Source organism: Microtus pennsylvanicus, chromosome 1, assembly GCF_037038515.1.
Source record: "Microtus pennsylvanicus isolate mMicPen1 chromosome 1, mMicPen1.hap1, whole genome shotgun sequence".
NCBI lineage: Eukaryota > Metazoa > Chordata > Mammalia > Rodentia > Cricetidae > Microtus > Microtus pennsylvanicus.
Genome location: NC_134579.1, coordinates 32,145,751 through 32,172,962, shown reverse-complemented (window position 1 = coordinate 32,172,962; position 27,212 = coordinate 32,145,751). Strand labels below are relative to the sequence as shown.

Genomic DNA, 27,212 nt, shown 5'->3' with positions numbered 1-27,212 from the left:
TTCTCTGTGGCCACTCTGCGCGGCTGAGTACCTGCCAGCCTAACAACCTGCTAGAGCGCTCTACAACAATGGAGAGCAAGCCGGGTGATGGTGGCGCACGCCTTTAATCCCAGCACTCGGGAGGCAGAGGCAGGCGGATCTCTGTGAGTTCAAGACCAGCCTGGCCTACAGAGCTAGTTCCAGGACAGGCTCCAAAGCCACAGAGAAACCCTGTCTCGAAAAACCAAAAAAAAAAAAAAAAAAAAAAAAAACCAATGGAGAGCAGAGCTACGTGTCTGCTTCAGGGAAACAAAGGCAATCACGCCTGCTTAGATGATATATTAATTTTATTTCCATTACATAAACTGAGGAAGAAACACAAACTGAGACTGAAATATATTACAAGGCATTTAAGAGAGGCGTGTTTGGCTGCTGAATGGACTTTCAGGGCTGTGGTAGAGTTGATTCAAATTCCCCAGCTCCCCTCTTCACAGAACATCCCTGTCCTCGGCAGGGATAGGGAGGACAGGACGAAGAGACCCTCCTAGGGCGGCAGGGATAGGGAGGACAGGATGAAGAGACCCTCCTAGGGCGCTAGCACTCCGGATGCTCCAGGAAGTCATGTTCCACACACTCCTCCAGCTGCCTTAGGACCTTTGGGCTTTCAGCAACAGGGAACTCAGGCACCAACGTTCCTGGAACTTCGGAGGGCAGGTGGCTTTGGGTTTTGAAAGCACAGTTTACTGTCTTGAAGAAGGGCATCAATTGCCTGATGCTGGAAACGGAATGTTGGCGCAGAAGAGGGAACTCGCTCTCCCCGGTGATCTCATCAGAGCTGCCAGTTTCCTGCAGAGACCCAAAGCCAGGGAAGTGACCTTGGCTAGCACTGACACACCGCCTTAGCAGTGCACATCTGCAGCAGGGGCAGTCTGCTCACAGCTAGCATGTCCCAGCAAGAAAACAAGGGATGGGATGTACAACCATCCCAAGCTTTAAAACTAAGAGAAGAGAATTTGAAGTCCTAAAATTCAGGGCTTTGTTACTACTTAAGTCTACAAGCCTTTGTCACAAATATTGTTTTGAGACAGGGTCCTATATAGCCCAGGCTGGCCCTGAACTCACTATGTTCCAAGGATGACCCTCACCTCTAATTCCCAAGTGCTAGGACTACTGGCATGGAATGCACTACTCCACGCAGTCTAAGTAATGCTGTGGCGTGAACCCAGGGCACTGCGTACGCCAGGCAAGCTCTCTCTGAGTTACATTTCCAGGCCTATGGAAGTTGTTTTTGAAAGGAAAGCACTTACCCCGTATTTTGATCTTAGAAGTTCTAGAATCCTGACAGTGTGAGGTCTGCACTCTTGGTGATTTTCTTCCAGCTCTGACAGGAAGGCGGGGTGCTCAGTGTCCACTTCTGGAACAAACGCCCACCGGTAGCTGCAGGGACAAGCAATGCCAGGCATGCTGACACAGAGCTCGGAAGCTGTGTGCAGCAGCTTCAGTGAGATGATACATCCCACAACTCAGCGGCTTAACCTTCTGGCTTAACCTTCTCATAGACGGCCCTGTATGACCACCAACACACTCAGTTCAACTCCACCAACCCTAGGAGAAATCCTGCTTTCCTCAGCCACTAACGCTCAGTCTCCAGGACGAAGACCGAGGTGACCCACTAACCTACTTCTATCTGCAGATTTCTCACCCTGGACCTGCAGGCGTGGAATCAGACATGCTCCTCAGAGGGCTGCCTCTGCCACCCAGCGCATTCTCAGGAGTCAGCATGGTGTAGCAGGCATCATCATCTTCTTTCTTATGGTGGACTGAGGTCTCACTACACGGACAGACCACATGCTGTCTGTCCATCTGCTGCTGAGGAACACACAGGCTGTTTCCAGCTTTGGGAGACCATACATAATGGCCATTGCCATTGTTCACGGTGTGCATGGGAGTGCCCTTCTCTCCATGGCCTCTTGTTTAGGTTTGTAGCTAAATGAACAGATGTAAAGCCTCCTCAGATCTGATATGGCCCCGCACAGCCTCTCTACAGACATTGTGCACAGCAGAGCTGGGGAACTGCCTGGCCTGCACTGACAGGCAACCACCACTCAGACCTATGCTTTCCACTAGGTTCCCCTTGGCGTGACAAGGAGTACTGATCTGTCCCCCAGCCGGGGACCAGTGTAGTGTCACTGCCCTAAAACTGTGCCTGCCACCCCACTTTTGTCCCCCCAGCAGCCACTGCTCTTTGCTCCTATGGTGGGGTATTTTCTCGACTATCACACAAATGGATGGACACAGCGTGGGGCCTTTCCGGTCTGGCTTCTTCACTTGCTCGTAGCCATTTAAGAGAATGCACAAGTGTTTTTACCCATGACTCCTCTCTCTGGGGCAGCTGGAGAGCAGCCTTTAGGGCCAGGCATGTCTCAAAGCAGGAACAGCTGTGTTAAGCCTGTAGGAAATGCGTGCCAAAGAGGCCAAGTGACCCAGAGAGGCTACACTCCAAATAAAGCCTCCGCCTCTAATGGCAAGAGACAACTCCAGCTATATAAATGCAGACAGGATCAGCACCGGTGACCCGTTTCACAAGCATTCGGTAGCAAAAGTCACCTCAGCAGACATAAAAGCGCTGGTCTGTCACAGAGCCACATCTGAAACGCGACCGTGAGCAGAGTCATGAAACCACAGCTGTTTGGGGAAATCTGAACCCTGGGCTGTAGCCAAGCTGCTCAGTGCTGCGGCTTCCCACAGGCCCACTGCACATGAAAGCAACCGCAGAGCTCGGCCGGGAAAACCACCATCTTCAAAGGACGTGCAGTCTCCTCCACTTACATCTGAAACAGCGGCATCTTGTCGGGTGGGAAGGAAAGCGCCGTGTCCAGGAATTTGCAAGCGGAGAGGTACATGACAAGATCACCTGGGGACACGGCCCCGCCCGAAGGTCCACTCCCATCAGCAACTGGGACTTTTACTCTGTTTGTTTTGTGGCTGTTTCTATGGATTCAAAAGGGATGTTCATTATGTGCCCATGCACATCTTCTGCACTCCCTTGGCTCAGAAGTCCTTAGACACCCCCCTTCACTCAAGGCTGCCTTCAGTTACAACTGACCACACATGAGACCCTGTCTGAGAAACAGAAGGGGGCTGCAGAGATAGCGCAGCAGCTAAGAGCCCTGGCTGCTCCAGATGACCAGGCCTCAATCCCCAGCACCCAGACGGTAGGGCTCCAGAGATCTGATGACCTCTACTGGATTCCTCAGACACTCCATGGCTGCGGTGCATATAGATACACATGTGCAAAACAGAGAAACACATCTTGAAAAGAGAGGAGAAGTCTTCACCCTAGCTGGCCCCATCACAAGTACTCCCAGGAGACGGTAGGTGGTGTGGCAGCCTACACCCTATAGCTATGCCTAGACTGTCACTTCCCAGCATTCAGCAGAGCTCACGTGACTTACTTCAACGATTCGTCTTCCTCTTTCAGATCCTCTTCAAGTTGTATGAATGTCTGGATCTTAGGAAGAAAATGTATATTCGAGTCACTATGTGAGAAAGATCACATTTACCTAAACTTATGTACTGATAAAAAGATAGCAGGTGGGGTATGGGGACACACGCCTTTAATCCCAGCACTCTGGGAGGCAGAAGCAAGAGGATCTCTAAGTTTGAAGCCAGCCTGGTCTACATCGAGCTCCAGGACAGCCAGGGCTACACAGAGAAACCCTGTCTCCAAAAACTAAAATGAACCAAAGCAAACTGAAGAAAAACCTAGCAGAAGGAGCTGGGGAGAGCCTGGTAAGCGGGGAGGCCCTGGGGTGAACCAGCCAACAGGAGGAAAACTAGCGAATAGAGCAGACTGTGCTTAGGTAGAGCTGGGAGGTCTCAGAAGAAAACAATCTCTAGGTGAGAGATAACTATTGCTATCAACACGATTACAAATAACTTTTAGACAAAGTTAGATGCCCAGAGTGGCACACTGCATGGCAATGAAAGGCACTGTAAAAGTGCCGTCTTGCTTAAGATGGGCACGGGTGCACTCACCAGTTCAGAGACCATGATTGGCCACAGTGAGGTCAGATGCTGGGGAGATATTCTTAGCAGCAGAACTCTGAAAAAAAGAAACATCTGAGCAGCGACTGTGGATGTCTGTCCGACTCTGAGGTTGTCTGTCAGGCGCTCTAGGAAAGAGATTTTAGAGAAGTTACACAAATATGCAGGTCAGGGTTTCTGTTAGCTAAAAAAAGAAAAAGACAACTATAAGCACTTTGACATTTTGATGACAACCCAGTGTGAGCGAAGAGTCCTATCCGCATGTGCAGGCTCACACCTGTAATCCATCCGGGCAGAGGCAGGATTGCCGTGGTGCAAGCCAGTCTGCTCTGTGGAATGAGTTCTATGCTAGCCAGGACTATGGGGGAAGGGGGACAGGTAGAGGATGTAGTTTAATTGGTACAAGGGTTACCTAGCATGCATGGAGCCCACATAAACTGGTAGCACACGTCTGTCATCCACAGAGAGTCTGGAGCCAGCCTGGACTACATGAAACTCTGAGACAGACAGGGAAACAAAGAGTGTGTGCTTATGCCACAAACACCAACAGGTCCTGCTCTGCAGCCCAGGTTAGCCTCCAGCACAGTGAGCCTCCCTTGGCCTTCCAAGTGATAGGATGTGCCAGCACGCCTGACTCTTCCATCTATCCTCTTGAGAAATACCATCTGATCACAGGTAATAGCCAGAGTCCACCCGCCAGGCATCTCACCGCAATCTCACGCAGCCAGTACGACTGCAGCAAGGTAGCTTTACCACACCCCTTCCCATCTCCCCATCATTACAACAGCCATCATTCTGAGCGAGGTGTGTGTTCAGTTATGCTCTCTGTGCACAAAGATGTCCTTCAGCACGAGAGCCCAGGCCTGCCCCATAGGACAGTGGCCACTCAGGAAGAGGCTGCATTCCACAGCCAGGAGACATGGGGATCCGTGAAGCCCTTGCACAGACAGTTAAGGAGCTGCCCGTGTGTTGCCTAACAGCAGCCTCTGACTTACAGTCTAACTAGAACATGGCTCCTCCATACTCCTTGTTATATATACTATGCTAAATTATATCATATGATACAAAATGTCCTATAAGCCCCCACAAAAACTTATAAAAGACTGCCTAGCCCTCAGCATCCCTCTCATCTCTTCTTTCTCACTCCTTTTATTAATTTTAGCTCTGTGTATGTGCTTATATGCAGGTGCCCAAAGATGCCGCCAATGCCCTGGAGCTGGAGTTACAGGCAGGTGTCAGCTGCCTGACTTAGGTGCTGGAAGCTGAGCTGGGGTCCATAGAAGAGCGGACCCCTCTCTGAGGAGCCAAGTCCTCTCTCTAGCCACCGTACTATAACCGTAACTTTGCACGTATGGTACACATGTGGATGTGTGATATATATATGAGGGTCACGCTATCACATTGTCTGGCTCTCATCCCCCTCAGTGGGTGATCTCTCAGAGCTGTTTGTTGGACTCTGCTCACCCCTGTCTGAAAAAGGCTGCTGTGTACTTTTATTTTGGTGGACAATATAATGAAGTTATTGCTTACTGGATAATGTGGGCACATATATACAGAGTGATTCTATTTAGAACCCCACAAGAGTAATACAATATAGGAGCTATTGTGTTTCATAAATAGGAGGCTGCAGTTAGAAGGTCACTGACCGCCTAAGCAAGGCCCAGCTTCTACAGCCCTCGCAACTCTTGAGCCCTCTGGGTCTCACCTACACAGGAGTCAGGAAAGAGGCGGAGGCCTCAGACTGAAAGGATTGGGGTGCAGCACACACCTCCTTGCCTCTCAGTAATTAGGTCCATGTGAGTATGTCCTCAGGACGCACGTGGCAAGAAGCCCTCATTGCATGCAAGCCTGTCAGCCCTGGACCTTCCAGCTCCAGAACTGTGGACAAAGACTTCTTGTTCACCGTGAATACCAGCACTGGGTCTTCTGCGGGCAGGCGCCTTACCTTGTATCAGAGGAAGGTAGAGGTGGTACTGGTCAAGCTCGCCACTGAAGACAGCAAAAGCCTGCCGCTTCAGCAGCATGGCCTTCTGCTCGAAACTGGAGAAGAGCTTCAAGGAGCTGCTCTGCATGTCTGCAATAAACACATTGCAGTCGCCTTGTGTAAGAAGATCACTCGACGCTCCCCTCCTCCTCTCAAAAAGTCTGGCTCTCCTTTGAGAGCACATAGAAATAAAACTTGTACACATTTAAAAGGAAAAAAAAAACACTTATCTCAGCTAAGAATGTTGGTTCGCGTCTATAATCTTATCACCCAAGATGCTGAGACAGGAGGGTTACTAAGAGTTTGAGGTTAGAGCTGCGTTAGTGGTGGGTGTGGTGTGGTAGTGACCACCTTTAATCCAAACACTTGGGAGGCAGAGGCAGGTGAATCTCTGTGAATTTAAGGCCAGCCTGGTTTATAGGGTGAGTTCCAGGATAGCCAGGGCTACATAGAGAAACCGTGTCTCAAAAAAACCCAAAAAATTTGAGGGAAGTCTGAACTACATCATGATGAGTTCCAGGAAGTCTAGGCCATAGGTCTAGGCCCTTTCACAACAAAACAAAATGCCAAAACCAAAATGCCTATACCACCAAACCTAATCTACTCCTCCCTCAGGAAAAAAAAAACAAAATAGTTACTCTGTGGGTGAAAGGGAAAAGTTTATCCCAAACTGCCAAAGCTGTCTCCTGGGAAAGCAAGGAGAAGTGACAGGGGAAAGACTTCCAGAGCTAAATGGGAACGGAGAAAGGCTTGAGGGGGACATGGGAGGAAGGCTTGACATGAGAGGACAGTGGCTGAGGAGCCTAGAGGCTAGCATTGGCCTTGACTAATCAGTAGGCACCACAGTCCTGTGTTAATGGAAGAGTTGCAAGTTCCTCTTGCCAGAGGTGAGGAGAACGGTGCACTTTTTAGCAAGCAGAAACTTTCTTCAAGCCCAAGGGAATGGGGACTTTGTCTAAAGGCTGGATCTTGGAAAAAGAATTTCCTGGGGGACCAGATGCCCCCAAACAATGACACACAATGTCAGAGTCAGGAAAGGTTTGGGGTGGGCATGCAATGCTGGCCTGTAACATTGGCATTTGGAGACCAAGGCAGGAGGACTGAGAGCCAGCCAGGGCTACAGAGTGAGACCCTGCCTGAAAGATCAGAGATCTGCCTAATAAACGCTGTAGGACAATGCTTTTGTACACTGTAAAGATTTGTCACTTGTATTAGTTTAATAAAACACTGATGGGTCAGTAGCCAGGCAGGAAGTTTAGGCAGGGTGACCAGACTAGGAAAATTCTGGGTAAGAGGAAAAGCAGAGACGCAATTGTCAGCCAAATGCTGCGGAAGCAAGATGAGAATGCCTTATAGAGAAAAGGTACCAAGCCACATGGCTAATCATAGACAAGAATTATGGGTTAAGTTGTAAGAGCTAGTTAGTAATAAGCCTGAATAATAGGCCAAACAGTTTATAATTAATATAAGCCTTTGTGTGTTTATCTGGTACTGAAAAGCTATGGGACCAGGTGGGACAGAAACTTCTACAGCTGACTTAAGACCTTCAAGGACAGGTGTCAAGATATAGCCCAAAAGCCTTCAGCAGCATCTCTTCTCAAATTGTGAAACACAGGCAGTCAAGGCCTGCTAACAGGCAGGGCAACTCACTTAGGAAAATCTACACACCTCACCAGCTGTCACTCAGCAGCACAGGAGTTTGTGGGTGCAAGGGCATGGTGGTGCCCGGAGAGGCAGAGCCACACAGAACTCTCTGTGTTAAGGACCAAGTTCCAGAACAGCCAGGGTTACAGAGAGAGATCCCATCTCAAAAAACGTTTGACATGGTAAAAGCTAATTGCGAGGGTGCCCTCCTGAAGTGTGACAATTAATTTGAAACTTACTCATTAAATCCTTAAACATTGTTTTCTCATGAGTCAGAAGATGATCAATAATGGACTTCCAGCTAGATATGAAAAAAAACAAAATTAGTTAAATATGCAATTAGTGACAATTTGATTAAAAGCATCAAGAAAATAACACACCCTTCTATGAGCTATTAAAGTTGCTCCGCGGAGCTATGGAGATGACTCGGCTGGTGACAGCACATCTGTGCAGACACAGGGACCTGAGATCATATCCCGGCACCTCTGGAAACGCCAGGCCTGGATATTGACATCCCCAGCACTGTGGGGATGGAGACAGGGGACCACTGGGACTTATCAGCTGCTAGCCTTGCCTAAGGTTCAGTGAGAGGCCCTGTCTAACCCTCTAGCCTCCACCTACACACACACACACACACACACACACACACACACACACACACACACAGTCCTGTAACCACACTCACCCAGAAATGTAGACTGATTTTTTTTTTTGGGCCACCAGCTCACAAAAAAACCCAATGATTTGGAGAGTTTTAAAAATAAAAGTTCAGCATTTAGCTTGGGCTTGCTTCTAACTAGCTATAACTTAAACTAACCTCTATCTTTAAATCTACGCTCCTTTATGTGGCTCAGTTACTTTTACTCTCTACTTCCTCCCTGTCTGGCTGGTGACTCTGCCTTTCTTCTTCCCAGGTTTCTCTCTGCTTATAACTCCTGCCTAGCTACAGGACATTTAGTTTTTAATCAAACCAATCACAGTATCTTTACACAGTGTAATCAAACATCTTGTAACACAGAAGTGCACACTCATGTGCACACACACACTGAACTTGGAGTGAGGAAGTCAGGCAGAGAAACCATCAGGGTCACCATGCAATCTACTACCTCAACACTGGTCAAGCATTTCATGACTAATGGGAACGGGGACAGAACAGCAGCAGAACCTTCCATCATGCTCCTTACGAATGGCAGGTTCTCTTCATCTAGTGCAGTGTTTCTTTTGATAAAAAGCCACTCAGTTGTTTGAAGGGGTTGGCATCTTTCCAGCAAACACAGGACTCAGGTGAACATCCATGACATGGACATACTAGGAGGTGAGGGGACACTATAAACGTGAGCACCCACGGCAGGGAAGGACTAGGAGGTGAGGGGACACTATAAATGTGAGCACCCACGGCAGGGAAGGACTAGGAGGTGAGGGGACACTATAAATGTGAGCACCCACGGCAGGGACAGACTAGGAGGTGAGGGGACACTATAAACGTGAGCACCCACGGCAGGGACAGACTAGGAGGTGAGGGGACACTATTGGGCTACTTTCATTTCAGCACTGGGAACTATGCAAACCCGAGCACTGAAGACTCAGAATAGGTGGTCTGTTTGTTTGTTTGTTTGTTTTGTTTTGTTTTGTTTTCTGAGACAGGGTTTCTCTGTGTAGCCCTGGCTGGCCTGGAACTTGGGGATCTGCCTGCCTTTGCCTCCCGAGTGTGCCCCACCACTGCCTGGCCGAATAGCATGCTTACTGAACACAGGAAGTATCCATCTGAAAGAAAGTGGGGTCCAGAAACAGCTCCAGCAGTTCCTTCTTCCACGCCCGTTTGGTATAGGCATAGCCGCTCAGAGAGCTCAGCAGCTGGGCGCCCGCTCGGAAGCTAGGAACGTTGTATGCACTGAGGGAAGAGGAGGGCCAGGTCAAGGACTGTCCAGGGGACCATATCTCTGTATGCGGGTGACGGTGCAGTCACCTGTGATTGCGCAGGTAAGGGAACACATAGTACAGCAAGCGGGAGATCAGTGGTACTGCCTTCTCCTTCTCGTCGCTTCGGTAAACCATGTCCAGGAGAGAAGCCAGGACCTAAAGGAGGAGGCCGTTAAGAAAACAGACTTGTGTCACGCTACAGTCTGACATCTATTCTAATTTGATCTAGAATGTCCCCCAGAGACCTATGTGTTGGGGGGAGCCTATGGCTCCACCGAGAGAGCTGAGGCCGAGCTGGAGGAGAGGGGTCATTGGCAGCATGTCCTTGCTCCCTGAACACCAGAAGGCTAGAGCTGTGCCTTACCCTCTCACCGTGAGCCTGTGCCTCAGCACAGCTCAGAGCAACACAACCAACCAACTACCTGGAGCCAAACAGACCTTCCCTCCTTTTAAAATGAGTTTCTTGAGTATTTTCTGTTGTAGGAACAGAAAGGTGGCTGACACAGGTCTGGACTCCGGAACTCGGCACCCAGAAAGAACACGTGCCTTCCAAGTGACTCAAGACCGCGAGCATTCCCACGAGGGACCAAAAGTCAGGTATGTATTTACCTCTGCCAAGAGAGATAGCGCTTGCACGCTGTAAACGGAGGGGGCAGAGGCTGACACCATCGCTGAAGCCGCAGCAGCATCTGCTGACAGAGAGAGGCGTCTGTTTAGCTGAGGGTTGAGTCACCACTTCTTCCCCCAAACACTCTCACTCTGATTGTGACTGTGACACTAACTCCAGGATCTGCCGATGGTATTGGATTTCATCCATGCACAACGTCTGAGGTCTCTAGTCACTGCAGGGATAAAGATCATGACCACAACAACTGGGGAGGAAAAGTTCATTTCAGCTAACAGCTGTCACCCTCCACGAAAGGAAGTCAGGGCAGGAACTTGGAGGCAGGACCTGAAGCAGAGGCCATGGAAGAGTGCTGTTGACTGGCCTGCTCCTTTCTTATACAATTTAAGATCACGGGCCAGGGATGGCAGGGCATGGCCCTCCCATATCAGTCACTGATCAAGGATATGTCCTACAGCCTTGCCTATCAGCAATCCGATGACGGCATTTTCTCAGCTGAGGTTCCTCTTCCTAGATAACTCTAGTTGGTGTGAAGTCATGAAACCTAACAGGACAAAGAATTTAGGTGTCTGGATCAAATACTCCAGCACCAGGTCACCGCCCCCAGGTCCTGCTGGGTGACCAACTAGTATCCTGGTCTGGATGCCAGACTCCATCTGCTAACACTGTTTGGCTCCCAATCTCGCCATGCCTCTCCTCTCCAGGGCAGATGCCAGGTCAAACATGCTGAATCTTTCCTGGTAAGACACCACCTCGTGGTGCTACATAGATTACTAAATATGGGTTAAGCGCTGGGCGGTGGTGGCGCACGCCTTTAATCCCAGCACTCGGGAGGCAGAGGCAGGCGGATCTCTGTGAGTTCGAGACCAGCCTGGTCTACAAGAGCTAGTTCCAGGACAGGCTACAAAACCACAGAGAAACCCTGTCTCGAAAAAACCAAAAAAAAAAAAAAATATGGGTTAAGCAAGATATGAGAGTTAGCCAAGAAGAGGCTAGATATAATGGGCCAGGCAGTGTTTAAATGAATACAGTTTGTGTGTTGTTATTTTGGAGCATAAGCTAGCCAGGTGGCCGGGAGCTGGGTGGCAGGAACGCAGTCCGCTGCTCCTCACTACAGTGATGCTTTTTATGCTGTGTGATACATACAGAGCAAAGCCCTTTGTTAGACAGACACGCAAACACATGCAGACATAGGGATGGAGTCATAAGACAGAATCCAGACTCACACAACGGACAGACAGAGAGCATGGACAGACATGCAGATATATGCAGACACAGGGATGAAGTCACAAAACAACATCCAGACTCACATGACAGAGGACAGACAGACACAGACACACAACGGTCAGACACAGGAACAGAGTCACAAGACAGCATCCAGACTCACATAACAGACAGACAGAGGATAGAAGACACAGGGAGCATGAAGCAAAATTCCAATCTGGATGTGCTCTTGCTTATGACTCCAAGGGGAAGGACTTTTATTTCTCTCCTTAATGTGTTATTGGTGACTCAGAGTTAATCATCTATGTGTCTAATCCACACAGCACAGGAGACCTCCTGCCCATTTTATACATTGTTCTTAAGTAGTTACCTTGCTGTACAATAGCTCTCTTGAATGTCTCCTTCCAACCTGAATAAAATGGTGTCCTCTGACTTAACATCCCTTCCTCCCTCATATAATCTACTTGCCAACCATGAACAGTAGACATAATCTCTTTTGAGGACTCCATGGTCAAAATGCAGGGAATTAGTGTCCACGGAGTGCACAGTCCTATTTGCTACATCTATAATGAAACTGCTACACCTAAGGCTCCAGGGAACAAGGCAGAAAATGAGGTGGTAAGAGCTGGGGGACCAGAACACCTGCTGCTAGATAATGCCTGAGAGACATGACCAGGAAAGTATACCCACAAACCTCGACAATATGGCTGCCTGAATAAAACCTGTACAATTACACCATGGACATGGTAATCAGAGAGGGGAGATTTCTCAAGGCCCCACCCCTACATGAGGAGCTACAGGCAATGAACAGCAGAGAAGGAGAGAGGCAGTCTTCTCCAGGGACATGTTATTCAACACCAAGGTTATTCAATGCCAAGTGCTCAGCCATAAGCAGACACACAGAGGAGCAACAACCACCCAGTAGGGTGTGTATAACACGAGAGGGAGCCAGGGGGACACAGTGGGAGGGTGGGCGGGGAGAGGTAGAAATGATGGAAATATAGTACTCGTATATGAAATTCTCAAAAATGCAAATGTTTAAATTTTATAAAGATGAATAAATATCTTTCATGAGGAATTGAATTAATTGCCATGAGAACAGACTGTTAAACAGCAAGGCTAAACTGTGCTGGGCAACTGCTCCTGGGTAGATGCTTGCCAACATGTGTGAGGCCTGGGGCTCAACCAGAAGTGTAAAAAAAGAAAAGAAACGAAACCAATGATGGTGACACTGCCTGTCACCCCGACAGTGAAGAGGTGGAGGACAGGGACTGGGAGCTCAGAGTCAGAAACGACACCAGGATGGTGACACTGCCTGTCACCCCGACAGTGAGGAGGTGGAGGACACGGACTGGGAGCTCAGAGTCAGAAACGACACCAGGATGGTGACACTGCCTGTCACCCCGACAGTGAGGAGGTGGAGGACACGGACTGGGAGCTCAGAGTCATGCTCAGTTACATAGGAAGTGTGAGGCAAGGTCAAATTGTGCGAGATTGCGGCAAACAACAGCAACCAAGTCCCCAAGCCCAAAACAAATACCAAGCAAGCAAGCTGGAAGCAGATGAGAAGCCAGCAACAAGCCAGCAGTGTCCTACCGTCCTTACTGCTAACTGGCCAGTCCTTACTGCTAACTGGCCACGGTCCTGAGACCAGAGCTCCTACCTCCCCCCTGCTTCTTCTCTGCCGACCCCTCCCTACGCTCCCTCTCATCTACCTGACCCTGGCCACACAGGCTTCCATTCAGTCACCCTGGGTCCCTGCCCTACCGACCTACTTCAGTCATCACCAGCCCTCCCCTTTGGGAAATTCCACCGCAGACTCTATTACTGGGCCGCCATGGTTATTCTCCCCGCTGGCGACTTCTTACTTATCCTTGAAGGCAACGCTAACTCAGTCTCCCCCATGTTTCTACAAGCCAGTAAAGTGTCCAAGCCAAAAGTCTCAAGCATCCTTGGCTGCATTTTCAGACCACCACATCCAACCTCCAGACGGACGGCTGGTCCCCAGTTTAGATGGCTCCTCTCAACTGGCTTTGCTGCCAACTCAGCCACTGCTTCATGAGCAAACCACTCTGACATCCTTAGACCGGCCTTCTGGCTTCTGCTCTTGCACAATGTAGCCAGGCTTGCCACAGTCAGAGTGATGTTTTCTGAAGATGGAGCATGATCACATGACCGCTCTGACTAATAGGGCAGCGTGAGGTCATAGACAGCCGTCGGTCTCCATCTTCCATCTCATTTGAACAGAAGGATAGGGAGAGGGGCCATGGCAAGAATAAAGGTGGCAGTTTTCCAAGATGGCTGGCTTCTTCCTCCCGCTCCTGATTAAAACAAAAGCCGGCAGCTTTTGTCTCTCACCAGCAGGCTGCCTGCTGAAGGACGAGGCCGTCCACACAACAGCTGCGAACCAATCAATCACCTGTCTGTCTTCAAACTGACCAAGCTAGTGCAGCTGAGACAGGAGCCCCTGTGCTGTGCAGGGTCTTTCCTCCGTGTCTGCTGTGTACGTGTTTCCTCATCCCAGCAGATGCCTCCTTCAGCTGCTGACTGTCTGCTGAGCTTCAGACTCTTCCCTCTTTAACTGACAAACAGGGCTGGAGAGATGGTTCGGTGGTTAAAAGCTGCTCCAGTGGAGGACCCATCAATTGCTACCACTCACGTGGCAGCTGACCACCATCTGTAACTACAGGTCTAGGGGAACCAACACCCTCTTCTGTGGGCACTTGGCATACATGTGGTGCACAGACACACAGGCAGACAAAATGCTCATAACACGGAACAGACAAACGAACGAACGACACTGGTCCTCCAGTGCAGGTGTCTCAACCTAACATGAGGGCGCCCTGAGAACCTGTGCATCTGCAGCAGCGCAAGCACACTGGGTGGAGGAGAACCTCACCACAACACAGACACCAGCGGCGTTTGCTTATCCCTGCTGAGCAGATGCAGCAGACTGTGGAGGGCTGCTGTGAAGTTGCTAAGTGAGGCTTATGGAGCAGCTGGAAGTAGCTCACAGTGCTGTTGCTGGGCGGAGTTTAATACTGAGCAGCGGACAGGCAACAGAACGGACACAGCTGCAATAGGTATGCACCCACAGAAACAGCCGTGGCAAAGCAGCCAGTGCATGGCTGGAGTGGGGGTGGGGCGCTCCATTCCTGCAACCACAGTCTCGACCCCAGCATCATCTGCAGAAGCATAATAATTGGCATACAGTAAAGTGAAGGGCTGGACAACAGCTCAGCCAGTAAGCGCTTGTCATGTGATCACAAGGCCCAAGTTTGAACCCCAGCACCATGAAGAAAGCTGGGCATGGTGGTTTGTCCTGGAACCACAGTGCTGGGGAGGGAGAGACAGATGGGTCTCAGAAGCTCAGTGGCCAGCCAAATAGCCCAGTCAGCAAGTTCAGATCCCAGGGAGAATATTTGTCCCAAAAAATAAGGCAGGTGTTCACTTCTGAAGAATAATAACTGAGGTCGAAGTCTTGCCACATCCACACACCACCAGACCACCATCACTGACCAGTGCCGGAGGCTGTGGGAGTATACTAATATTCTACAGATCAACCCACACATGAATACCCTCTGATGGGAAGCCCCACTGGCAAAGACTGTGGGGTCACTGACTGAATGACGTCTGTTTCTGTTTCTCATTTCTCTCACATGCCAAGATAATCCTTCCCTGACAACAGCTATGGGTATTTTTCCCACTGCTTGTGTGTTTATCTCATGAAAATATTTCAACTACTGGGCACACATATAACCGTGGATGGTCAGGAAGATGATTTCTGCTTAACTGTATATTTCTGATGAATAGAAATAACACTAGAATATTTTTCACTACTCAGACTCATATAGGAAAGTAATAGTCACAAAGACAGCTGATTTTCGACTCTAGAACAAACTCAAAGCAAACTGGTTGCCCCTGGAGACAATTTCCCAGGTGTTTACTGCTAATTCAAGGCCAGGCATAAAACAACTTTGGTAGACATAAGCCCCTGCAGTAATGGACTTTCTGCATGCTTTCCTAACCTCGAGGTCCAGCCAACGACCTCTTTATTGTGCAAGTCCCGAGTCTCAGGGTTGTAGTAATAAGAGCGGCGGGGCTGCGTCCCCAGCACCCCGGCAGCCTGGCTAGCTTATGCCCCGAAATAACAACACACAAACTGTATTCTTTTAAACACTGCCTGGCCCATTTGTTTCAGCTTCTTAACCCATTTCTAATAATCTATGTAGCACCACAAGGTCCGCTTACCAGGAAAGATTCAGCATGTCTGACCTGGTGGCTGGCTGCATCGCCGTCTGCCTCAGAGAGCAGAGCTATCGCGTCTGCCAGGAGAGGGGAGCATGGCGTCACTGAGCTCACTTCCTCTTCCTCCCAGCATTCTGTTCTGTTTACTCCTCCCACCTATGTTTTAACCTATCAGGGCCAAGCAGTTTCTTTATTGCTTAACCAATGAAATCAACAGATTGATATATGACACTCCCACATCACAGGGTCACTGTTCGTCTGGGAACCCTGACCACGCAGAGCTGCGGGCCTGCTTTCCTCACCATGCTCGGTCAGCGCTGCCTCCCCAGCCTGAGGGAGACTGTGACCAGTATGGCTCTGCTTCCTATTGTTCACTCAAGAAGTGCCGTGTGACCCTGAAAATGTGATTCATATTCGTCCACAGGCTTTGCTGTAGAAGAGAAAAGCCAGAGAAGTATGGGTGCGTGTGCGTGCGTGTGCATGTGTGTGTACAGAGAGAGGTGGCTGTCTGGTGTGAGAGCTATGTAGATGGGCAGCTATGTGGAGTACATGACTGTGTGGAGAGATGCGGCCATGTAGAGCAGTGTGAAGGTATGTAGCTGTGTGGAGAATGTCACTGTGTGAAATCAGGTGTGACTGTGTGTAGAGATGTGTGGCTGCGTAGGAGAGAGGTGGACGTATGTAAAGAGACATGTAGCTAGCTGTCTGTAGAGAGATACAACTGTGTGGAGACAGAGTTCTAAAGAAGGATTTCTCTAAGATGAAGTAAAATAGAAGATCACCATCAGAATGTGTGTGTTTCCTTATTTATTCTGCAGATAAAAAACGTCTAGCCCTCTAAGTCCCAGCTACTCTGAAGGCATTCTTTTTGCTACCCTGGGTGGCATCCTGGGAGCTGGTCTTCCTGGGCTGTGTTACACCGCCACCACCACCCACCTACCTGCCACCATCACCATCACTACCACCTCCTCCACCACCTCCACAACCACCACCATCTACCATCACACACTAGCAGAGCCATCCCAGTTACAGAACTGTTATTACAGAACAAAGTATTATTATTTCTCAGCAATCCAGCAGCTGTGGCAGGACTAACGGGTTGAGTGGCCAGGTCTGTCCCTCCTTGTTCTAGGAGAGAATTCCTGTTTGGGTGGCAAGGCATGCTATGTGGCTTCTTTTAACCAAAGGTTTTTATTTGCGTTTTTCACTGCACGTATAAGTGTGTCTGTAACGTGAATGCGTGCATGTGAGTGTGTGTTGAGTTAGTGAGAACCGGGCATCAGATCCCCTGGAACCAGAGTTCCAGGCAGTTGTGAGCAGCCAGACAGGGATGCTGGGAACAAAATGAGGTTCTCTGAAGAGCAGGAAGAACTCCTGACTTTTGGCCAACCTCTCTAGCCACAGGCACCAGCCCCCTTCGCCCTCCTGGGGCAGCACGAGAGCCAGAAAGAAGCGCCCAGAGTCTGCAGAGAACCTGACTCCACTGCGTGGACCTGGATGTGCCTGGGCCCGCATACTGACCAATACTTCCCACTTGTCAGCTTTTACTTGTGTTTGGTTTCTGATACACCAAGGTTCACCTCTGCAGAATGCCAGCCTGCACATCCCAAGCAGTTTCTCAGTGCTGAGGCTTGGGGATGATTTGAGTGTCCCTCAGGGCTTTATGTGTTGATCTGAATCCTCTGCTTTGAGGTGTTCGGAGGATGAGGTATCCTGAGGTGAGTTCTGGTGTGACTAGGGTGACATCATCTTACTTCAGAACTGTACAAGCAAGGAGGATGCCCCAAATGTGACCACTATAGGCTATGCCACCAGAACCTTAAGCCCAGATCAAACTCCCTTCCTCATAATGGCTACTGGCAACAGAAAATGGACTAGCACACCTGGTAAGACCAGCCACACAATACAGCCCAGGGACAGCTCCCCGTGCCCCTCAACTGCAGTGGGCAATGCCTCAAGATATGCAGGGACAGCTCACACTGGCTGCTACAGCATTTCCTTCAGGGCTCCTGACTTCTGCCCCGGGTAGCGCTGGTGAAGGCAGTGTCTCAGCGCTTCCCAGCCTTTGGCCAACACCAAGTGAGGAATGAGCTGGGACCACACGGGCAGGCAGGCGGTACACTTTCCTCCCACACACCCTGCCCCCTACACGTGCTCTCTGTCTCATCGCCAGGGCCTTGTATAATCAGTGTGGATGTTACTCTGTGGGCGCCCATCTAGGTTCAGAAGCTGACCATGGCAGCCCATGTTCCTAGCAACCTGGAGGTTATCAGAAGTGAAGCAGACTTGCTAACTGGGATCCCCAAGGGCCACACCGGACTCAGTGTCTCACTTAGCCATCACCAGGGAAGCTTCCTCTTGCAGCAGAAGGGAACTAACTACTGGGGAGATCCACGACGGACAATGTGACTTTGGAGTGCTCAGTCGAACCCTTCGCGCAGGGCTCGGGGTAGGCAGAGGCGGGAAGACAAAGGGTGAGTGGCTCCATGGAAACAGCATTTCCCAGACACAACAGGACTGACAGGAAAATTCACACAGATGATGGCAGCACAGGGCCTGCAGGAGCAGTCAGATGGGGTCTCAGCTCTGAGGGGAGGAAATGGACACAATTTCCCAGCCCTAACCAGGAAGCCTCTCCAGTGGCATCAGCTCAAAAAGGGAAAGTTTGTTTGTTTTCTCCAGTGGGGTCTCCCTGGGCATAGTAACCACATCGAAGGGAGCCCACATCCAGTAGGGGGGTCCCCCTGGGCATATTTTTTTTTTTTAATTTTTAGAAACAGGGTTTCTCTGTGGTTTTGGAGCCTGTCCTGGAACTAGCTCTTATAGACTAGGCTGGTCTCGAACTCACAGAGATCTGCCTGCCTCTGCCTCTGCCTCCTGAGTGCTGGGATTAAAGGCGTGCGCCACCACCGCCCGGCCTCCCCCTGGGCATATTACCACACTGAAGGGCCCACATCCATTAGCAGGTGATCAACACAAAGTGAACTCAATAGTATTTTTGTCTCATATGACTTTGTTTGAGCTTTTTTTTCTTTCCTGGCCTTTTGCTCATATATTATTGTTTTCTGACAATTTTGTGTTTTTATGGTTTTTGGTTTTGTGTATCCATATATGTTTGTATGTGCTTTTTGTGCTTTTTCTTTTTTATTCTGTATTCTTGTTTGTTTACTTATTTGTTTCCTAAAGAGAGAGAAAGAGAAAGAAAGAGAGAAATATCATGGGGTTGGTAGGTTGGAGAGAATCTGGGAGTTGAGGGAGGGGAAACCATGATGAAAATATATTGTCTGAAAAAATTATTTTCAATTATATGTGTATATATGCATAAATATATATGTTCACATACACATATAAGTAAACAGGCATGAACAGGTGCAGTCACAGCCTACTAGTGCATGGGTGTGGGAATGAATGGGGTGGGCATCTGGGCCAAAGAACAGGCTAAGAAGGCAGTGTGTTATGGGAATGCATCCAGCCAAGAGTCTTTTGGGTACCGGCCCCTAGGGCGCAGTCTGAAGTGCTACATGTGGACCGATAGTATACACGGGAGGCATGCTTGCTCTCTTGGGCTGTGCTCGGAGCTCTGTTCACAGCATCCAGCGCCCACAGAGCAGAGGACCGTGGCCCTCTACCTTATTGTGAGTGTTCCCCAGGTAAGTATTTGCTATCCTTTATTCGGGCTCTCATGGGCTTCCTCAGTTACACCTACAGCAGTGTGCTTGCTTATGTGGTTAGATGTGGTTTCCCTTTCCAGCGCCCTGACGCTCGACCACAGATAGATGATGGCTGTAAAATGGCGTGCACCAGAGAGTACAGCCTGGTGTCCTGACGTATGTCAGAACTGTGAGGCCATAATAATCAGGCGGACTCACGGGACGCCCATCCCACACAGATTGTGTTCTTCCCTTTGAGGATATGAGGAGGACCGAATGAACACGCTTGGAGCGTGGTTGAAAGACTGATGCCAGGTGAGCAATGCCCTGGGGACCTGTGAAGAGGCTCCAGGAAGAGGTAGAGTTCACCCAGGTACATTTGTTCCCTGGATTGTCCTTGGACATAATTTCTACAACAAACATTAACATCCAATTTACAAGACATGTGTACTCCTGTTGTATGTCTGGACACAGCTCTAGAACCCAGTCTGGTGGAAGAACATGCTGGCTGCTGTCCTCAGAGTGCCCTGAATCTGGATACGGCCATCTGCCTTGCTTTCATGCTTTCTGAGACAGGATCTATAGTGCGCACCAGGTGGGCGACTGTGTTTGGGTCGGACTATTCTGGGAACATAGCACATGCCTACTGACGTTCACATGTGTTCTGTACTCAGACACCTTCCTGGGATCATGGCTTCCTTTGTTACATTCATGTATAAAGCAGACTAAGACTGAAGTAAGACTGTCCACAGCATTAGACTGTGATCTGCCCCATTCTCTCAGGTCCTCAGATCCCAGTTCTCTCTGATGGAGAACTGCATAGGTCAACAAAACCCTAAGGGCACTTTTCTCTTTTTCTTTTTTTCCTTTTTGAAACAGGGTTTCTCTGTGTAGCTCTGGGTGTCCTGGAACTAGCTCACAAACTCACAGCAATCTGCCTGCCTCTGTCTCCCGAGTGCTGGGACTAAAGGTGCACATCACCACCCAGCTGAACACCTTTTTCTTATAAAGAAAACCTCTGACCCCTGGCTGAGGCAAGCATTTCTTCCCAATCCTCCTCCATATACCTTGCGTGTCGTCGTCAGCGTCAGACTCTTCCAGAGAGACCTGAGGCTGGGCTCTCACCTCCAGGTTTCTGCTGAGCCAGCTGGTCTGCTCCAAGGAGGAGCCAGCAATGGTTCCCACTGCTTCGAGGATTTTCTGAGTGATTTCCTGGAGGGCCAGCAAAGAAATGGGACTTAGTTAGGAGAAGGACAGTTCAGGTCCACCAGAGACAGGCTACAGGCTGCCGATGTGAGCCACTGCGGCACCACTAGACTTCCAAGGAGCCACACCGACAGTGAGAAGCCGGTGGGATGACAGATGTCAATGAAGGCTCTCTGCCTAAAAGATACCAAATACAATGACATAAACATTATTGAGACTTTGCAGTCTCCTTTCCTACCCAGGCTTTGTACTCCCATGTGTAGTGCACACTCAGAGGATGTGTGATTCTGAATGGCCACACCTCAAGTCTTCACTTCAGCTCATGGGGACAAAAGACACAGAATCCAGAAGTCAAAGGACTTTACATGCACTGCATTGTCTACTAAGCTGCTACACCAGTCCTACCATGCCAGGTCGAAAAGGGGACGTGGAGTCACGATGAAGTCCTCCTCACTGGCATGGTGGTGACACTCCCTCAGCTGATTGCCTTCTGCTGTGTCCTGCCTCCTCACACAGAAGCAAAGCGACCTGGGCTGATTGCCTTCTGCTGTGTCCTGCCTCCTCACGCAGAAGCAAAGCGACCTGGGCTGATTGCCTTCTGCTGTGTCCTGCCTCCTCACGCAGAAGCAAAACGACCTGGGCTGATTGCCTTCTGCTGTGTCCTGCCTCCCCTTGTGCCCCTGACAGGCAGAGAGCCTCAGAGCAGTTTTCTCCTTTGGTTTTGTTTTCCTCAGTCTTTCTCTGTCTGCAGAACCAGCACACTGGAACACTCACTCTCGTTTACAGGATGAAGTATCGCCTTATTCTTAAGCCACAATAAGTCAGTCAAGATCTTTATAAACCATGCTGTGTGCAGCAGTGCATGCCGGGTGCCCCAACACTTGGTAGGCAGAGGAGTATTCAGCGGGCGCTACACAGTGAGACTCTGTCTCAGATGAAGATGTCCTTAAGAGAAATTGCTGTGGTTTTGTTGTTTGCATGAGAAAGACGTCTTTCAATAAGAAGAAACAAAATTAGGTAGTTAAAAGTTGGCTAGACTGGGTGAAGTGACTTATTTACAATAAGGAGTATTATCAGACAGGAATCTGGCTGGGTTCTGGGCACGAGCACTGTGCAAACATGAGGACTTGAGTTTGAATCTCCAGTACCCACAGAGAGGGCTGGGCATGGCTAAAAGTATGTCTGTGACCCCCAGCACTGTGGGAGAGGGAGACAGAGGACAGCTGGCCTTGCCAGAGGTCAATGGAGCTCCAGGTTCAGTGAGAGGCCCTGTCTCAAGGGGATAATACAGAGAGTGGCAGAGGAAGATAGCCAATGCCCTTCGCTGGCCTTAACACATGCACACATGGTGGAACACACATATGCACACACCACACACATGCAAGCACACACACACACTAAATTCTTTAAAAGAGAAACACGCACAATTCCCATATACGTCTGCTCAGGGACTGGGGGTATATGTAAATCAGTGGCAGAGTGTGTCATGAAGCTCCCTGGGTTTGGTCCCCACCATTGTATAAAGACAGAAGCGGTAGCACACACCTGCAATCCCAGCACTAGAGAGGCAGAGGCAGGAAAGCTGAAGGCCATCCACGGCCATGCTGGGACCCATGAAAGATTCTGGCAGTAGCTAGACAGGTTCTGACCACTGTCACCACGTCACCAAGAGCAGCTGTGCTCTCAACGTCTGAGAGCCCCAGGATCCCATCATAGGACTGATGGAAACCCTCTGTGGACCGCCATGATGTTGCAGCTCCACACCACTTGTTCTTTGGTTGTTTTGCTTCCCCTGACAGACATTTATTGCCGCCCCATCTGAGCCAGCATCTTTACGGCTGTCAGGGAATGAACTTAGCAGAACACTGCTTCTACTTGTCCAAAAGTTCAGACATCGTTGGAGGCAGCGTTCGAAACCCACAGCAATGATCTCTCTCCTCTCCTAAGACACAGAAGTCTGGTGAAAGGGGCAGCCCAGAGGGCCTTCATCTGGCTGGCCTTTCCTGCTGGCAGGAAATTTCAATACCACCGATGAAACCAGACTTGCCTGAAGAGACAATACACGTTAGGCTAAAGATACCCAAACTAGGATGTCAAGTACAGTACACAAACCGTTTTTACTTCATGCTGAAATGACCTATGACCTGGAGGTTGTAGATCTCCGGTGAGTGAAAGTTCCTAAAGAGAAGCTGCATCTGCCGTCACCACAACTCCAGGAGGAGTCTGTGTCTTCAGAGACTGACAGACTGATAGGACTTTGACTAATTACTTTATCTTGGGCGAGTTCCAGCTTCTGGGACTCCTTGCCCAACTCCATATCTGAACTAACAGTTTGTGATGACAATAAAAACTATTAACTCAACAGAACACTAGTTCCCACCAATCCAAGAGATGAGACTATCATCAGACAACATCTTGGGTCTATAGCATAGTTCCCCCATCTTTTTACACCTGCCTCTCTGGTGTACCCCTCAAAATGTATTTCAATTTGCCTTGATTATGACTGTCTCTGTTCATGAAACTGTTTCCGGGTTGGAACATGGAACCTGGAGTAACCTAATTCTGTGTTCCTGGGCCATGTCACTCAGTGGCTGCGGGGTAAATGACCTCTTTTTCTCTTTACCCTGAAACTTCTCACTGCTAAGCCTGGACAGTGCCCCTCATAACAACACCACACAACTTTGCTTACAGAAAGGAATTCTTTAATCTTCATGTGTAAATCACGCTCGGAGGGCGCCACCGGGAGGCCACAGCATCACGCGCACAGGGCTCCCCACACTTTCTTTCCCAAGAGTTTACAAATCCGCACTGCAATTTCTCCTAACAAACTACAGCAATGCGGCACACAGGTTCGTCCTAAAATCTTTTCTGTGGCAAAGCCGAGAATCCTGGCTTGCCTGAGCACAGGTTCCATGGGGCACAAAACTCCTCAGACTAAGCTGGTGACAATGTGAAGCCATGCCTCTGTTCCACCAATATATCTGAAAATGCCTGGAGTCTTGTCTTTGTGCGGTAACCATAAGAACTCCATGAAGCCATTTCTCCACGGGAACACGGTTTAAGAACAACCTGAAACTGCTCCCAGGCCATTGTCACTCTCACTTAGCTTGCTCCCTTGGAGGTGAAAGCGGTCCATGTGACCCTGCCCACCGTGCTGCTCTACCTGTGAGAACACATCTGTTGTAGAGGAGAGAGGCACTTGGGTTCACCCAAGGTGATGACCACAAGGAAAGGCCATAGCAGGGCCTGGGGGTGAGAGGGGCTTCCTGGCGGAGGCCCGGTATTGAGCAATGGGCATGACACTGAAATACTCCTGGTATCCAGTTTTGAAAATTCTTGAGGTGATGAACCAGCCTGCCTCCATCTTAGGCTTAGAAGCCATGTTACACTAAAGACAAACTAGGCTCATTCCTGCTTATGATTAAATCTGCTTCTCAAGGACTGGGCTGTGCCCCGCCTGTCACCTTAACTACTGCCTGTTCCAGGAAATGGCAACCATGTCTTGGTTTCAAAAATTATTATAACCCCTGGTCTACAAGTGCTAGTTCCAGGACAGGCTCCAAAACCACAGAGAAACCCTGTCTCGAAAAACCAAAAAAAAAAAAAAAATTATTATAACCATCTTGCAACTGTACCTTTATTTCAAAAGGTTTGCTACGACTCCCTTGTTATGCCCACCCTGCAATCACGTCTTTGTTTCAGGAGGTTGTTATGACTCACTTGTTATACCTCTGTTCTGATCCTGTAACCCTGCCTATTTTGCCCGCCAAATGTCCCATTTGGAAACCCCCTATCCCTGAGCTATATAAAACTGTCTTCCTCAATCTGATGCTGACCTCTCAAACCCTACCTTAGGGAGAGGCAGTATGTACATGAATAAAAATATCTTGTTTTAGTTTGGCCATGACGATTTTGGATCAGTGTTCTTTCTCATTGAATCTTTGGGAATAAGAGACAGCACCCCCAAATCCTTAAAATGATAAATGTCTTCTGAATGCTAATTAGCAGGCCAGTGTCTGGGGGTCCCCAGCGGGCTTCAGGGTAGGGACTCTCTTGCAAGTACCAAGACAGAAAGAGAAAGTCGAAACTTCCAGCTGTGCCCCTCAAAACTCTTGGGGTAGGTCTGAGAGCTGACCTGACCATAATAGCAGTACCTTAGTCAATCATGCCTTCGTGCCGGAGTTTCCATAACCTTCAAGACCTGGGCTGGGAGAGCCTGCAGACTGACAGTGGGGTCCTGGAAGGACGGTGTGGGAGAGCCTGCAGACTGACAGTGGGGTCCTGGAAGGACGGTGTGGGAGAGCCTGCAGACTGACAGTGGGGTCCTGGAAGGACGGTGTGGGAGAGCCTGCAGACAGTGGGGTCCTGGAAGGACGGTGTGGGAGAGCCTGCAGACAGTGGGGTCCTGGAAGGAAGGTGTAGGAGAGCCTGCAGACAGTGGGGTCCTGGAAGGACGGTGTGGGAGAGCCTGCAGACAGTGGGGTTCTGGAAGGAGGGTACTGAGCAGCGGCTCTTCAGCTCCAGTTCCTTGGGAACAAGCTGTAACTGTGTTTCCAAGTTGTCAAGGCTTAGACTGATTATCTGACTTATTGCAGGGACTGGGAATCTGTAGGTGGAGGCTGCTCGTTTGTTTCCCTGCCACTTGGACGCAAATAATCACACAGAAACTATATTAATTCCAACACTGTTTGGCCAATTACTTATGCATATTTCTAGCTAACTCTTACATCTTAAATCAACCCATCTCTATTAATCTGTGCATCACCACCAGGTTGTGGCCTATGGGCAAGGTTCTGACAGGCTCCAGCAAGCATCTTTCTCCTTTGGCAGCTACATGACTTCTCTTTAACTCTGCCACTCTCTTCTCCCCTATCCGCTTGGAATTCCAGCCTTACCCTATTCTGTGCTGCATCTTTATTAACCAATGGTATTTACAGCACACAGAGGGGAATTCCACATCACCTCCCCTTTTCTGTGATGATAATGGGCATCAAAGAGGCTCCTTATAGAGTTTGTAATCCATTTGGCAAGAAACTGGTCTTGCCTGGATTGCCTGATGGTATGCTGTACAAACTGGACATAAAGGACCCACAAAAAAAAAAAAAAAAGACTGCTAAAGTTGCCTAAAGAAGGCAAGACAGTCCTTCAGGGTTCCTGATTCATGAAAGAGTCTGTCAGACATTCTGTAGGACAGAGAAGAAAGTGACTGACAAACTGCTGATACAGGCAAAGCTATCTTTAAAATTTCTTAGCCGGGTGGTGGTGGCGCACGCCTTTAATCCCAGCACTTGGGAGGCAGACGCAGGCGGATCTCTGTGAGTTCGAGACCAGCCTGGTCTACAAGAGCTAGTTCCAGGACAGGCTCCAAAAACCACAGAGAAACCCTGTCTCGAAAAACCAAAATAAAATAAAATTTCTTGCTTCATGGAACTGTCTGCTGGATACTATGGGCCTGTAGACTGAAGATGGATGCCCCAATATTACAGAAGAACTTTTCCCATTGCTGCGACTAAACAACTAACAAGAAATGATGTGTGGCAAAGGGGAGGGGTTTCTGGCTAACAGTGAAGGAATAACAAGGTAGCCTGTGGTGGCCAGCTGGATGTCCCGCATTCATCTCAGGAAGCAGAGAGTGAAGACGAGACTCAAGATCTGTCAGTAACACCCTTCCTCCAGAGAGACTCCTGCTCCAAGATCTTCCCAGACAGTGCAGCCAGCCAGGCCCTTGTTTCAAACACACAGGCCTGTGGAGGGCAACACATGCGCAGGTGCATAAACATGCATACATACACACACCCACACACTGACACACCCTTGCACACACAGACACAGACACACACACTTCAGCCTTAAACTCTGGGACTACCATGCTAGGTAAATAGTCAGAACTGAAAGAAGCTGGAGGAAATCCAGCTGGAGAGAGATCCTCCCACCCCCAGTTTGATTACTAGAATTAAAAAAAAAATTCTTATTATGAGTTGTTAAAGCAAAAATTATGTCAGGCAGTGGTGGCTCACTCCTTTAATCCCAGCCCTTGTGAGGAAGGGGCGGGCAGATAGCTGAGTTTGAGGTCAGCCTGGTTTACAGGGTGAGTTCCAAGACAGCCAAGGACACACAAAGAAACCCTATCTCAAAAAGTCAAACCAAACTAAATCAAACCCACAACACACACACACACCAAACAAACAAACAAACAAAACCCAAAAAACAAAAAATACTTCTGGGCCCCGAAATGCTTTCCCAGCATGCACCAAGGCCAGGATTCCATCCTCCTCTCCCCCACCCTACAAAGCCAACAACCAACAAAGAAGGAGCCAGTTCTGCCACAGTGCTGTGATAAAGCCCTAGAAATTAGGATCTCTTTTTAAAAATTGTCTTTTCTAGTTTTGGCTTCCAATAGTTATATGATGCCAGGGGCGAAAGTAGGCTGCTTCCAAAGTGCTGGGTGCACCTCCTAAACCGTGGCCTGGGCCAAGAGACTCAGCTCAGTACTGCGGTTGTAATCGGGGGTCGCAGCTCATTCTCCAGGGTGTTTGCTGGCTGTGGCTTCATTCTTTCTAGAAGGTACATCACTGCTTTGGGCAGACCAGAGACAACTAAGAGTTTCTCCCCACCTATTTTAGCCAGAAGAATAAAGAAATCCACTTTCCTATTTATATAAATATGCTATTTTATGGGCAAGTGT

General features: G+C 49.2%; 1 protein-coding gene across 6 annotated transcripts in view; it reads right to left on the bottom strand.

Moving 5' to 3' along the window:
- Nucleotides 1-310: 310 nt before the first annotated feature.
- Dop1b (DOP1 leucine zipper like protein B) overlaps nucleotides 311-27,212 on the bottom strand; it is a 100,578-nt gene continuing 73,676 nt past the window's right edge. For 3 of the 6 annotated variants that reach the window (XM_075960592.1, XM_075960601.1, XM_075960610.1), the window contains 11 exons: nucleotides 20,389-20,533; nucleotides 10,184-10,266; nucleotides 9,621-9,730; nucleotides 9,399-9,545; nucleotides 7,894-7,955; nucleotides 5,972-6,100; nucleotides 4,018-4,154; nucleotides 3,435-3,490; nucleotides 2,809-2,970; nucleotides 1,287-1,416; nucleotides 311-825 (listed from right to left, as the gene is read on the bottom strand). In XM_075960592.1, coding sequence (XP_075816707.1) covers nucleotides 574-825; nucleotides 1,287-1,416; nucleotides 2,809-2,970; nucleotides 3,435-3,490; nucleotides 4,018-4,154; nucleotides 5,972-6,100; nucleotides 7,894-7,955; nucleotides 9,399-9,545; nucleotides 9,621-9,730; nucleotides 10,184-10,266; nucleotides 20,389-20,533 — 1,413 coding nt within the window. In that variant the 3' untranslated portion in view covers nucleotides 311-573. Of the gene's footprint in view, nucleotides 826-1,286; nucleotides 1,417-2,808; nucleotides 2,971-3,434; nucleotides 3,491-4,017; nucleotides 4,155-5,971; nucleotides 6,101-7,893; nucleotides 7,956-9,398; nucleotides 9,546-9,620; nucleotides 9,731-10,183; nucleotides 10,267-20,388; nucleotides 20,534-27,212 lie in introns of those variants that run through there. The other 3 variants (XM_075960621.1, XR_012909621.1, XR_012909622.1) reach the window with 3 other exon arrangements.